Below are 14,807 nucleotides of genomic sequence, written 5' to 3'. Positions count from 1 at the left end.
AAAATAGCAATTTAGTATGTTTTTTTTTTCTAAAATTTTGAGTCAACTTTTTTTTTATTAGTCGTTGGGCTAGAACTAGTTTTTATGTCCTTTAATTCGATGTTAGATTGAATTTTATGGCTATATGTCATTTTTTTTTAATAAATATTATTTTGGATTTTTTAAAAAAAATTATTGATTTAATTATTTATTTTATTAAATAATAAATTTAATCTTATATTTTTTAAAATAATATAAAATAGTATTATGGATTCAATTTTGTTGACCGAAATTTTCGGCAACCAATTTAATAAGGGAAATTTGAAAAATTATACTTTAAAAACTCTAATATTTTATACCTAAACCAATACATTTTAAAATAAAAAAAAAAATATGACACTTTTATGAAAAACCCAAAAATAACCCTCACATAACTAACACCCCAACTCTCTCTCTTCCTCTATCTCTCTAGCTTTTCTCTCAACCTAACACCCCACACCATTCAAACCCCAACACACCACCGCGCCGTCACCCCCTCACCACCGCCTACGACCCGACCCAACCCCCCTCTCCACCTCGTAGCTAGGACCCTCTCCCGTCACCCCCCACCATCGTGTATCGGACCAAAACCCAAAAAAAAATCCCAGCCGAATGAGCATTGGACCCATCGGGGGTCCCATCGGGGGTCCCATCGGGGGTCCCATCGGGTCCATCGGACCCAGAGCCAAAAATTTAAAAAAAAAAAAAAAAAAAAAAAAAAGCATCCGGCCAAGACCATCGGACCCATCGGGCCCATCGGACCCGAGAGCCAAAAATTAAAAAAAAAAAAAAAAAAAAAAAAATCCGGCCCAAGACCATCGGACCCGAGCCAAAAATTTAAAAAAAAAAAAAAAAAAAAAAACATCCAGCCAAGACCATCGGACTGGACCCATCGGACAATCGGACCATCGGACCGGACCCATCGGGACCATCAGACCGACCCCATCGGACTGTCTTCTTCCCCAAAAAAATTTGCAGATTCGAATCCACCCATTCCACCCAAAATTTCTTAGATCTAACAAATAATAGGTTTCACAAACAATCCAAAACAAAATCACAAACACAATAAATCTAACTAACCTTTTTAACAAAACAAAAAAAAAATGAAGAACATGGTTTCGGTTCGGCGTGGGTGGGCTCATCATCGATTGGCTGGGTCACCATGGGTGTGCTCGTCGTCAATGGGCTGGGTCGAAGTTGCCTGCGCCGTGCGCCGTCACCATGAGCACAACTTCGGGTTTTTGTGGGTTGAGGAGGCTCACCGAGAGAGAGGAAGAGAGAGGCTGAGATTAGGATTTGAAATGTGAGGGGGTATTTTTGGGGTTTTGAAAAAAAAGGCATAGTTTTTTTAGGGTTTAGGTTTTTGGTTTAATAATAAAATTTTTTAATTTTTTAAGTATATAAAATCAAAATTCCCTTTAATAATATATAAGAAAGCTGTAGAAAGTTTAATGCATGAGATTTTTACGTGGTTAGGGCATTAATGAGCCTTAGTCTACGAGCCTTTTGTATTTATGAGAGTATTTATTACAGAGAATGTTCTTGGTAGTTTTTCTCTCTTTGGTTCTTATGAACCTTAGAATTCTCGACTCCTGTCTTAATGTGTTTGGGGGGTATTTATAGTGTTTTTCTGAGGTGATCCCTAGAACCGAACTACATGTCTTTCTCTCTATTTTCAGTAGGGGCACACATTCCCAGCAGATATAAAATGGGAAATACATGACCTATACCCTAGGTATCTTAGGCGTTAGGTAGATGTAATCCTTTATCCCTTCTTGACTGATGTGATCTCTCATAAAGTAGCCGTCACTAGGCTTATTAATCATAGCGTAATAGCTGCAAAAGAGGGGTTACGACGTCAGACTTAATGCTTATGGCAGTTTCAATACGCCTTCTCCCATACGGCATTAAATGCGAGGTGACCGTTCAAATGGGGTCTGGTGCCTCCCGGAGGTGCTTTGCCATAGCTCTGTCCTCCGGGAGTACGTGGACCCCTCGCATCTTCTTCGGGAGGTATTTTCTTGCTGATACTCTTGATCCAAAAAGACTTAGTCAAATTATTTCAGAACCATATTCCTCAAATCCACGTGTCGCAGTCGCATTGGTCCACGTATTTTGGGCAAAATTAAGGGCAACAAATTTTTATTCATTTCTTTAAAATAATGAACTTAAAAGTCAATTTTTAGTACGAACAAATGTAAAAAATTTAACCACATGGGTCATAATACCTCCAAATTATATTATTATATTTTATTTTGATAAAAATTGAGTTTAAGGTATTATTTTGTATTATTTTAAAAAAATATAGGATCAAAATTATTAGGAATTACTACATAGAAAATATAAATTGATATTTTATTTACAAAAATACCTCCATAAGGTAAAAACAACATTTATACCTTTTATGTGATTTGAATTACCAAAATACCACTTACACAATCAGACGATGGTTGGAAGGTGGTTGCTGCGTGGTTGCGCGGTAGTTGCATCAGACGAATGTTTCAATCACACGATGGTTGCAGGGTGGTTGCTAGGCGGTTGGCCGAAGGTTGCATCAGACGAAAGTTTCTGGGTGGTTGCTGGGTGGTTGGCTGAATGTTGCATCAGACGAGGGTTTCAATCAGACGAAATAACTGTAACAAAATATTTAAACAACTGTAATGCAATTGTTGTGAAACATTAAAATCAGAACAGTGTTTCCATGTACATAACTCTATCTACATGTCTCTTAATGATTTAATATGAATAAATTCACCATTAGAAATTTAAAAAAATAACAAAAATACACCAGGATAAACATTTTAATATAGTATTAATGTAATTTTTTTTTGGATTATACTTGAGTTGGATTGTTTGGGAACTCCAGTTTAACTTTTTGAGATCTGCCTTTCATGGATCAAAAAATTGAAGTTTCACGACATTAGTTTTATGCAAATTAAACTTTATTTCCAGTTGAATTTTAGTTTCGTAGTAGTTTTTCTACACTTTTTTTTATGAATTTGAAGCAGCCTCTGCTTTGATTGATTATGGTGGTCTTCTCAAGTAAAGTCGCCAGAAGTAATGGTGGTTTTCAATCTGTTTGAATTTTTATTTCAATTATGTTGGGTTGCTGCATAGTTGTGCGATGGTTGCGCGATAGTTGCCGAGGAAGCATGGATCCTAGGATGAAGGTGTGTGTAAGTAGTATTTGTGTATTTTTTTTTTATTTGGGCTGTATATTTGTTTATTTGATCAAGTGGAAGTATTTTTGTAATATTGTTACTTTTTTTAGTTAAAATTGAAAAAAGTCCAAATTATTATTTAAAAAAAAAAACTATGAACAATATTTAACCCTTAATTAATGTTAAACTAATAATGATAATAATATTGTGATCATTTTTTTTCTTCTTGCATGCATGTATTGTATGATACAATTAGAACATGTCTATTTTTTTTTTGATATACAATTACAACACATATTAATCCCTTAACTTCATATATCTAATTTCTAATCTTACCACAAGGAGCCAATAACATCTTGACAATCAATCACCACGAGCAATGACTTGTTACAAGTATAAATCACATTATGAGCTAGTTTGGTACAATTGTATTTTGAGAAAAAATAATTATAGAAATGAGAAAAAACAAATGTAACTAAGTTAGAAAAAAAAATATTGATAATGTTTAATAAATTATAGATTTTAAAGTATTATAAATGATTAAGATTCTAATTATAATAAAAATAATATTATAATTTTAGTTTATTCAAATAAAAAAAAATATATATTTTATGCATTTGATAGTTACAAAAGTTAAATCAAGTCTATTAGAGTTAGTCTCACATTGCTAATGTGTAGAAATAAATTATCACATATAAGATGAATGTGTTACTCCTCTCATTGCTAAATGCTAATTGGTTTTGAGATGGAATCTCATACATCTTATTCCAAATTCTAATATGGTATTAGAATCGCTTGTGATCCGTTGTGAGCCAAAAATGTCTATGGTCTAAAAAGACAAGCCATAAAAGAGCCGTTTATGATCTGTTGTTAGCCCAAAGTATCGCTCGTCCATAAAGACGAGGAAAACTTAAGAACTTTCCCGCTTTCCCTTTAAACTTCTATTTGGAACCTTTCGGCCAATGTGCCAGTTTCAAGTGTTACGATCTTTGACCTATTTCAAAATCCATAAATTTCTCACACTTTTTAAACCTGAACGTGAGAATGGTGTATTAGAGTTAGTCTCACATTGCTAATATGTAAATTGTCATATATAAGATAAATGAGCTACTCCTCTCATTGCCAATTAGTTTTGAGATGGAATCACATGTACCTTAGCCACTTTTATTCCAAATTCTAACATGGTATCAGAGCCGCTTGTGATCTGTTGTGAGTCCAAATGTCTGCTGGTCTAAAAAGACGAGCCATAAAAGAGTCATTTGTGATCCATTGTGAGCCTAAAATGTCGTCAGTCTAAAAAACAAGCCAAACTTAAAAATTTTTGTTGTCTCCCCTTTAACCTCCATTTGAGACTTTTCAGCCAATGTGTCCCAATTTACAGTATTAGAGTCTTTCACCTGTTTAAAAATCTACAAATTTCCTGACACGTACACACCTGCAAGTTCTCGATATTTCGCCTTGAGAGATTCCTTCAAATGTTACGTTTGACCCTGTAGTCTCTTAAAGGTCGTTCATTTCATTATACCCACACTTTTCAAGCTAAACGCGAGGAGGGTGTATTAGAGTCAGTCTCACATTGTTAATGTGTGAAAATAAATTACCATATATAAGATGAATGAACTACTCCTCCTATTGCCAATTGGTTTTGAGATAAAACCTCATTCATCTTATCTTAAATTCTAACAAATTCTCATACGAGCCCCAGCTAGTGGTTCATTCACCTGACCATACACTATAGCTATTTTTAATTCAGCAATATTTTATTCATTTGTTACGATAGATTTTTTCATTTCCATGTAAAGATTATTTCCTTCACGATTATGTTCACCTACTCTGCCAAATACGGGTATGCCTCTATGAGCTTTGACAATATCGATCATTCATAATGAGTATTATTTTACCTACTTCTGCTTACCCAAAGAGTCTTATTTTTCCTCCACTACTTTAATTCTTATTTCAAGAATCCATAATTTTGTATCTTATTGTATAAAGGCATGTGCAAATTTATAAATAGGAGATGTTGTGCGAGTATCTACCACACCTAAATTATCAATGGACTTTCAAGTACGTTGAAAATTCAATTCATAGTATTTTCAAATTATATTTTATCATATCTATTTTTTTTTTTAAAAAAAACGAATATATAAGAGACTATAGATTATTAAGAAAAAGAGAAAAAAAAATCTTTAAGTTGTTATGGTTTGTTAACACAAAATTATGAAAAATATAAAATATATATTTTTGTAAAAAAAAAAAATAAAGGTTTAAATATTATTTTATCTATAATAATAATATTTTTTTTTTAGAAATAAACTATTTTTTAATGATTTGCCAAATACATTTGTTGTACAACTTTTTTTTCCAGAAAATATCATTTAGCTTTTTTAGAAATTATGCCAAATCGAGTTCTATATATATTGGTACTAAATTTTGTCACCTTTTTGCAAACAAAAAAAAAAAAACACATTAAATATTCTCCTTGTGTACTTTAATCAAAACTTAAGTTTCAATATATTAAAGTATTAGAGAGGAAAACTCTCTATTCGAAAATGAATCTGAAGTCTGAAAATGACTTTTTATTTATTAGGTATTATCTGTACAAATAAGGATATATATACAGTAGGCAGCCCAATAACCAAGTGGCCTTAAGTAATGGGCCTAAGCAATATCTAATACCCCCCTTCAAGATGAACTGTATAAGTTTCTTAAGTTCATCTTGGTTACAAGTGTATGAAAATAAGAGGGAAAAATGGGTTTTGTAAAAATATCTGCTACGTTGTTTTTGGTAGTGACATGTATTAGCTTTAAGATATCTTTCCACTATCTGACACTAACTCTCCTAATTCTACAAATCAATTACTCTCACATTCTTTACTGTCCTCTACAGGACCATCTCAACACCCTTCTGAGGAGCATGAATCTGTTCCCGACCATGATGTCACTCTATCTCATACAATGGACATTCCTCAAAGTGTGCATGACATCAACACACATGTCCCGCCTCCTGATGAAGTTCCATCCACACCCAGGGAATCAATAATTACTTCTCCTGTCACTTCAAAAACAGGAAGAACCTTATCTAAACCTAAACGTCTTTCAGATTACATTTGCAATACCACTGCTACTATGTCCACTGCTTACCCCATTAATAAATATCTGTCTTATAATAGGTTAACACAACACTTTCGTACAACAATTCTTGCTGCCCACTCCATTGCTAAACCCACCAGCTATAAAATGGCAACTAAAGACCCAAAATGGCAAAAAGCCATGGACACAGAAACTGATGCTCTGATACCATATTAGAGTATTAAAGAGGGAAACTCTCTATTCAAAAATTAATCTAAAGTCTGAAAATGACTTTTTAGTTATTAGGTATTATCTGTACAAATAACATGTAGTAGGCAGCCCAATAACCAGGTGGGCTTAAGTAATAGGCCTAAGCAATATCTAATACAATAAATTAAGTTTGATGTAATTTAGTTTCTAATAATTAAAAACCGATTGATCAACTCACTTATTATTTTAATAGTTATAAGAATATATATTTCGTTATATAAAATAATAAATGCTTTTGGCCAATTCGAACTCATAATAACGCATTAACGCTTACGTAATATATAGATATAAACCAAATAAATAATTAACAGTAATTTGTACCATAAATACTTAAGTTTAACTCCCAATTACAAATATACTTAAGTTTAATTTTTGGCGCTAATAATACTTAAGTTATAATTTTAGAACTTCTATAGGTACTGATTAAATAAATTGTCACGTAGCAATCCCTGATTGGTCCAAGTCATTAAATTTTTATTATTTAAAAAAATTAGTTTAAATATACCAATAAGAAAATGACATGTGGATATGACTTAACATTTTACGGCTAGGTAATTATATAATTTTAGAAATATAACTTAAGTATTATTAACGATAAAAATTAAATTTAGGTATTTATTTGCAACTGAAAATTAAACTTAAGTATTTTACTCAATAATAAAACAAGAAATTGTCCTCTCTCAAATATGTAATTGCGTTTACATCGTACAACTTTTTTTGGTTTTAATCCTTCTTGGCGGCTGAGCTGAGGCTTTGTTTGCTTGTCTCTACTCTCTAGGCTCTGTAAGGCTTTGATCAAGAGGGTCTTTATGTTTGTAGGTTGTGTTTCTATTCCCTTGCCTCCTCTTCTACTCCAACAACATTATGTTATAGTGTGAAAATAATATACCATATATAAAATATAATATCTATATAAGATAAAGATGTTATTCTTTTTATTTGTGATAGAACTCATGTACCCTAATTACACCTCACTAAATTCTAACACTATCTCATGCATGTAACTTCTTACTTTGGGTGTGGGGCTTCTTGTGCTTGGGTGCAAGAGAGATGGTTTCATGGAGGTTGCGTTGGCCTCTTTGTTTGGGATGTCTAACAGTTCTACATAGGGGTGTTCATCAAATTGTTCATATTGCACAAATCACCTTTATCGCACCACACTACATAAAAAATGCAGTTTAAAATTTTTTGTGGTGCGGTACAGTGTGCAAGTTTTAATTTAATAATTGCAGTTCAAATCGCACCACACTATATATTACAAAGTTATCAATTTTTAAAATATGATTTTTATTTCTTTTTTTTTTCATATAAAAACAAATATATATAATAAGTGTATATTATTTTATTTTTAGAGACAATTTAATATAATAACTTGATGATTATTATGCATTTTATAATGTTAAAACTTTCATAAGATTTTTTGTTTTGTATTGTTAAAGTTTTATTAGTTTGATTTTAAATTTTTCATAAAAATGTTTGATAATAGTGATAATATAAACTGTACCACACCGTATTTTCGCGGTGCGATTGTAATTTAAAAATTTACAAAATCTGTATAAACAGTTTGGTTTTAAAAAAAACTATAACCTACACCACTCGCACTACAAAAACTCCTAATTCCACATCTTATCCTTCCAAGATTTTTTCTTGTTGGAGATTTACAAATAAACTTTCTTAATTTGTCTTCTCTACTTATTATTTATGATAGTACGACACTTGTTAATAGTTATAACTACTAATGATAGTTGGGACTTGGGACATAGTACTATATCATAACTTATTGTCACTTGTTTTCACTTTTTTCAAGAATGATTTACTAATTTATTTTAAGGCATTGTTATTAAACACTGATCATTGTTATTAGGCACCAGTAGTGTCTTACACATTCTCGACATGTCGCGTTGCGATTGGCTAGCGATACTCCCTAAAAGCTATTATATTAAATTATATAGGACCCGATACTTAGTTTGACCAATAGCGATATTGACACATAGGTGGGTACTAAGCACCACTGGTACCCTTTAACATTTCTCTTAAACATTAGTAGTGCTTAGCATATTCTAGATGTGTCGCATTGCAATTGGTTAACGATACTTCATAAAATTTATTATATTAAACTATATAAGACTTCATACTTAATTGCACCAATAACGATATTAACACGTAAAAAAGATACTTAAAGTAACATGTCTCTTTATTTTATTGATAAAGGATTACATTCTTGTTCTCATTGAAATCAAGATCTTTCCAAAACAAAAAAAAAAAACCTCATATTTCGTGATCAAAATTAAAAGTATGGTAAATCAAATTTTGTCCCAACTACTTTGACAAAACAGGTGAAGTTTTATTTATTTAATTAAGGAGATTGTTATTGGACACTAATAATATCGAATATTTTTTATAAGTATTTCTGTATGATTGATTAGCGATATTTTTTAAAAATTATTTTTAATAGAATTAAATATTTAATTACACTAATAATAATTCAATTACACTAATAGTAATATGACAAAAAAAAAATTGTGCTAGAGAGGAGTAATGGTTTCTTAATTAACTAATGATTAATTGTTACTTAGAGGAGAGAAGAGGGGTAAGTTAGTACTTTGGTTATTCGATACAACCAAAGCAAAGCCCTCCTTAAAACCTCCGCCCAAAAAAGAAGTGTAGAGAAGAGTGAGTGAGTAGGGCGATTTGTTCAACCTCAAACAAAAGAAAAGAATACCAAAACTTACATAACCTGCAACGCCTCCCATTTCTATAACTACTCACTCTCTCATTTCCTTCATTACTCTTCTCACCTACATTACTCTCTCTCTCTCTCTCTCTAGATTATGGCTCAGGTGGTGGCCACGCGGTCGATTCAGAGCGCCTTTGCATGCCCTAGCACTGGATCGGGACAAGATCTGTTTGACAAGCTAAAGCCTTCCAGTTTCGCATCTAAATTGTTCTTCAATCTTCAGAAGAAGAGGTCCGGTGATGTCGTTTATGGCAGGAGATTCCAGATCAGTGCCAAGAGATCTGCACAAGCTCAAGTTGTTCCCGTTTCTCCTGTGGACGTGTCTAAGGTTTTTTGAATTTTGATTTTTTTTTTTTTTGGGTTCTGTTTGGTTGCTGAGAAAATTTGGGAAAATATGAGGTTTTTGTCTTTTTTTTTGTTTGTTTTTGTAATGTGTATTAGGTAGAGGAGGGAATTGGAAAATTGCATGAGTTACAACAGCTTGGTGATACATCAGTGGCTTTGTGGTCTAAGCCAACAGTTTCACGCAAGACTAAGATTGTTTGTACAATTGGACCTTCAACGAATACGAAAGAGATGATTTGGAAGTTGGCTGAGTCAGGAATGAACGTTGCTCGAATGAATATGTCTCATGGAGACCATGCTTCTCATAAGAAAGTTATTGATTTGGTTAAGGAATATAATGAGCAAAACAAGGACAATGTCATTGCAATCATGCTTGATACAAAGGCAAGATTTTCTTTACTTTTTATTGCACCACATCACATTATTTATGGTGAATTTTGTTTATCTCGGATTTTATTAAAAAAATTGCAGAGTACTAGTTTAATTTTCACTTGTATTCCTTGTATTGGTTCTTTAAATTTTACGGGTCAAATTGTGTGATGCTTTTGGTGAATGCATATTAGAAATAGTTTAATATGCATGTCTGTCATGCCTGTATAAATTTCTTGTCCATGTATTTTTAGGGGTTGATTGGTTTGTGATTGAAAAATTGAATTTTTTTTAAAAGAGTGATTTTGAATCAAAATTTTGAATTTTGTATGTAAAAATTAATCTTTGAAAATGTGATTGGTTGTATAGTATTATTTAATGTTTTGGGGTTTTAAATAGTTGAATCTGTGAATGGTTGGGAATCTCCAAACAAAAAAGTAAGAGAGCAGTTTGAGAATTTTTAGATTGATTTGAAAACATAGAAAACATAAAAACTCAAGGTTTTATTCAGATTTAGTTTTTAAAAACTCTCAACCAATCAAGAATAATTATGTGGACCCTCACATTAATACAATTTGCTGGTTTATGTATTTATTTAGTTTTCTTGTCATTAATAACAGGGTCCAGAGGTTAGGAGTGGGGACTTGCCACAGCCTATTAACTTAGAACCTGGGCAAGAATTTACTTTCACAATTCAGAGAGGAGTTGGAACAGCAGACTGTGTTAGTGTGAATTATGATGATTTTGTTAACGATATAGCAGTGGGCGACATGCTTCTAGTTGATGGTAAGTCCTGTACCTTGCCTTTTTTTAATTTTATTTATTTTTGATATTCTAAGCTCTTATCATCTCTGTACTGTGCTTCATAATAATATTGGAGTGAACATTGTGTACTTTCAATTTACGCTCTTCACCTGAAACATTCTTGTCACTCTGGTGTCATTTGATCTTTTACGCTCTTGAGAGATATCACCATACCTATTCGTGCTATGATCTCATTAAGTTTCATCATTGACTTCGGCTCTGTGTTATAGGTGGTATGATGTCATTTTTGGTGAGGTCCAAAACAAAAGATTCAGTAAAATGTGAGGTTATTGATGGAGGAGAACTTAAGTCTAGAAGACATTTGAATGTTAGAGGGAAGAGTGCAACATTGCCTTCCATCACAGGTTGGATCCTAAATTATTTTCAATGTCCTTTTATTCTATATTTTCATATTTTCTTCATTATTGTTCTTTTACTGATGATTATCTTTATTAATTACTTTATATTTAAATCAAGGAGATCATGTCTTCATGCTTGTAAAATGAGCTAAGTGTTTAAGCTTGTCTATTGCAGAAAAGGACTGGGAAGATATCAAATTTGGAGTTGACAACCAAGTTGATTTTTATGCTGTCTCCTTTGTGAAATCTGAAGAAGTTGTTCATGAATTGAAGAGTTATCTGAAAAGTAAATAGTCTGGTTACCTTTTTTATTTATTTTGCTAGAATCCTTTGGTTACATGAATATTGTGTGCTCTAAATATTTATGTAGAATGCTTGTTGATCAGACACTAGATTTTTATTTTACTCTTTTCTTTTTTATATCACAGGCTGCAATGCAGATATACATGTTATTGTAAAAATTGAAAGTGCAGACTCTATCCCAAATTTGCATTCTATCATCACCGCATCCGATGGGGTGAGCTTTTGAATTTTTTATAAGTAATATGATCAATAATTTTCTCTTATCTGCATGGTAATAATCAGTCTGTCTAGAATAGTGATTGTAATCTCAACATTCGGGTTACTTGTATGACTTTCCACTAAATGGCATCACGTACTGCTCTTTTTTTAGGCAATGGTTGCTAGAGGAGATCTGGGTGCAGAGCTTCCTATTGAGGAGGTTCCTCTTTTACAGGTATTTTCCTAGTTTTTAATAGAAGTAAAAAGGAAATCAGTTCTGATTAGTGAACATGTCTGGTGGTAACATCTTTTTGAGTTGCTTTGATCGTTCTTAAGATTTTTCCTTCTCTCCTGTTTTAGGAAGAGATAATCAGGATCTGCCGTAGCATGGGGAAAGCTGTCATTGTCGCAACAAATATGCTTGAAAGCATGATTGTTCACCCAACACCAACCAGGGCAGAGGTGTCAGACATTGCTATTGCTGTTCGAGAGGGTGCTGATGCAGTCATGCTTTCCGGGGAAACTGCTCATGGAAAGTATGCTCCTACTTTTACTATAATGTTTACATTTTGCTTGATACTGCCAATATTTGATCGGTGAAGATTGTTAGCAAGCAACAATTGCACAGATGCATGTCATCTTGGAGTTGCTCAAAGCTTGCAGGCATCTTTTTTTTTCTTGGGTTTATGTTTTGATTCTTTAAGGTAAAAATAATTATACCTCATGCATCGTAATCTCACTTCCATGTAGGTTCCCGTTGAAAGCTGCAAAAGTTATGCACACAGTTGCATTAAGGACTGAAGCAACCATACCAGGTGGTACAATGCCAGCTAATCTTGGTCAAGCTTTCAAGGTCAATCATAATATGCTTTAACCTTTAATGCTTTCGTCTAAGTCTTCCTTTCTCCCCTGTTCAATTTATTTCTGAGTTCCATTTGATTGTTGAGTCTGATAACAAACTGGACCTGTTTTATTCTGCAGAACCATATGAGTGAGATGTTTGCTTACCATGCAACTATGATGTCTAACACTCTCGGCACCTCAATTGTTGTCTTTACAAGAAGTGGTTTCATGGCTATTCTATTGAGCCATTATAGACCTACTGGCACCATATTTGCCTTTACAAATGAGTAAGTTTTCTACGCCATAAGCATAAATTCTCTCAACGAGACATTCTCCTTAATCTATTGGATCTTACAATTTGACTGACCCTCTACTTAATTTTGATTGCCATGCAGTAAGAGAATACAACAAAGATTGGCTTTGTACCAGGGTGTGTGTCCGATACACTTGGAGTTCTCGGATGATGCTGAAGAGACATTTGGGAAAGCCTTGTCCTTACTTCGGGTAAGAATTTGAAGGAATAATATAACCATATAGAACTTATAATGTGACAGACAATCCACTGAATCTTCTAGTAATTTATGCCGTGTATCGCTCATATGTTGATTTTCTGGATTGCTCAGGACCAAGGAATGGTTAAGGAAGGAGAAGAGGTGGCACTTGTTCAAAGTGGCAGACAACCCATCTGGCGGTTTCAATCTACTCACAACATTCAGGTGAGGAAAGTCTTGTGATCACTGCTCTGAAGGTGAGAGAGAATCGACGCAAGTTGAAAGCGTCTACTAAAGTTAGAGAACTCTGTTTTCCTTTAGTGCGAGTGGTTTCGAGTATTGTCTTGTTTGTCTCTGCTCGTTTACCTGCTCTAAGAGTCCTTTATCCTTGATCCGCTCCATTACTCTTTCTTTTTGTTTTTATTTATTTTATTTATTTTTATTTAAAGAAAATTGTATGTTTATTTTAAATTAAGAATATAGCAGGATTGGTGCTGTTTTTGTTTGGCATTTTGAATCAAAACAATTTTAGTTAAGTATTGTTTAGTATATCCTGTGTCGAATATACTATTTAGTGTTCATCTGACTTTGTAAGCCCGTGATGAGAATCCACTTTTCACCCTTTATACTTCAAATTTTCTGACTTTGTTTTCTATTTGCTATGTGAAGTCGCTTTCAATTGTAATTGTCACAGAATTTTAATTAACCTTATTTTCATCTTAAATAATACTGCTGAATTCTTAAATCATACTTGCATTGCACATGTAATGGACAGTGCTGTGTTTTCGACATTAATAACATCCACATGATTGATTTCGTTTGGCATTATCTTTTTATTGCTTGATTAAAATAATGACAAGACAACATTATCTTTGATTCCCACGACTCTGAAACCAATGTCGTTGGTGATCAAAGCCCAAAGCGAAATAGAAATACATAGCAACTTTTTCTTTTATTATTTTTCTGATTTTTTTTTATTAATATTATGAAATGAAATACACAAATAATATGCTGCACTCTTTGCATCTGCTCGTGAGCATTGCTTTGGTCCCTCTGTAGGGGTGGCCAGTGAGAGGTTGATCTCCAGCGTTTGGCCATTGCCAAACTTGTTGAGATAAGCTATGTTCACGAATGTCTGTGCTGAGGTTCCCTGGTTGCCGTTTTGGCCCCAATTTAGATGAGTAGTAGAAGAAATGTACATGAAACTACTCTACCAATGTTACTAATGAGAAATTTCTTTTGTTTGGCTTCTTTATGAGTTGAACTTGAGAGTAAGATTGGGCATCCCATCTAATTTTTTTTTCCTTATTTGATCTAATTTAATTAGTAATTGTATTTAGAAAATTATCAATTTATCCAATTCAATTAAACCTCAAAATCCAATCCAATCTAATTATTAATTGGATTGGATTAGTTTTTTAATTAGATATCTAATACTTAAATTTTAATAATAACTTCAAAATATAAAGAAAAATAAGTAAAACTAAATTTTACTATTTATTTAAGTTTAATACTCCATAAACATACTATTGTTATAAGTGTTATGTAACTAAAAGTTTAAAATAATTAAAAAAATAACATTGCTAAGTAATAAAATAAAACAAAACATTATAAAACAAGCAAGTATTACAAACACACAAAAAAATCCAATAACATATATTGTATTTTTTTTTATTATATAAATAATTTTTTAATATATATATATATATAAATATAATTTGATTGGATCAGTGATTTTGAAATTAATATTCAACAATCGATCAAATTCAATTAGAGTTTAACTTTTAGCATTTAATTCAATTCAATTATAATTGAATATCTAAATTTTAGTAATTGAATT

The 14,807-nt window shown here is 32.5% G+C and overlaps 1 protein-coding gene across 1 annotated transcript; it reads left to right on the top strand.

The window, feature by feature from the left end:
• The first annotated feature begins 9,096 nt into the window (after positions 1-9,096).
• On the top strand, positions 9,097-13,516 carry LOC115715934 (plastidial pyruvate kinase 2). The gene is made up of 12 exons (XM_030644615.2): positions 9,097-9,583; positions 9,697-9,984; positions 10,590-10,755; positions 11,004-11,138; positions 11,308-11,418; positions 11,561-11,649; positions 11,806-11,868; positions 11,994-12,169; positions 12,384-12,486; positions 12,615-12,763; positions 12,872-12,980; positions 13,100-13,516. The coding sequence occupies exons 1-12, from the start codon at positions 9,350-9,352 to the stop codon at positions 13,208-13,210; spliced, it is 1,734 nt and encodes a 577-aa protein (XP_030500475.1). The 5' UTR covers positions 9,097-9,349; the 3' UTR covers positions 13,211-13,516.
• The last annotated feature ends 1,291 nt before the right edge of the window (positions 13,517-14,807 follow it).

The sequence above is a fragment of the Cannabis sativa genome, chromosome 5 (genome assembly GCF_029168945.1).
Source record: "Cannabis sativa cultivar Pink pepper isolate KNU-18-1 chromosome 5, ASM2916894v1, whole genome shotgun sequence".
NCBI classification, from domain to species: domain Eukaryota; kingdom Viridiplantae; phylum Streptophyta; class Magnoliopsida; order Rosales; family Cannabaceae; genus Cannabis; species Cannabis sativa.
This window is presented reverse-complemented; position numbering and strand designations above follow the sequence as displayed.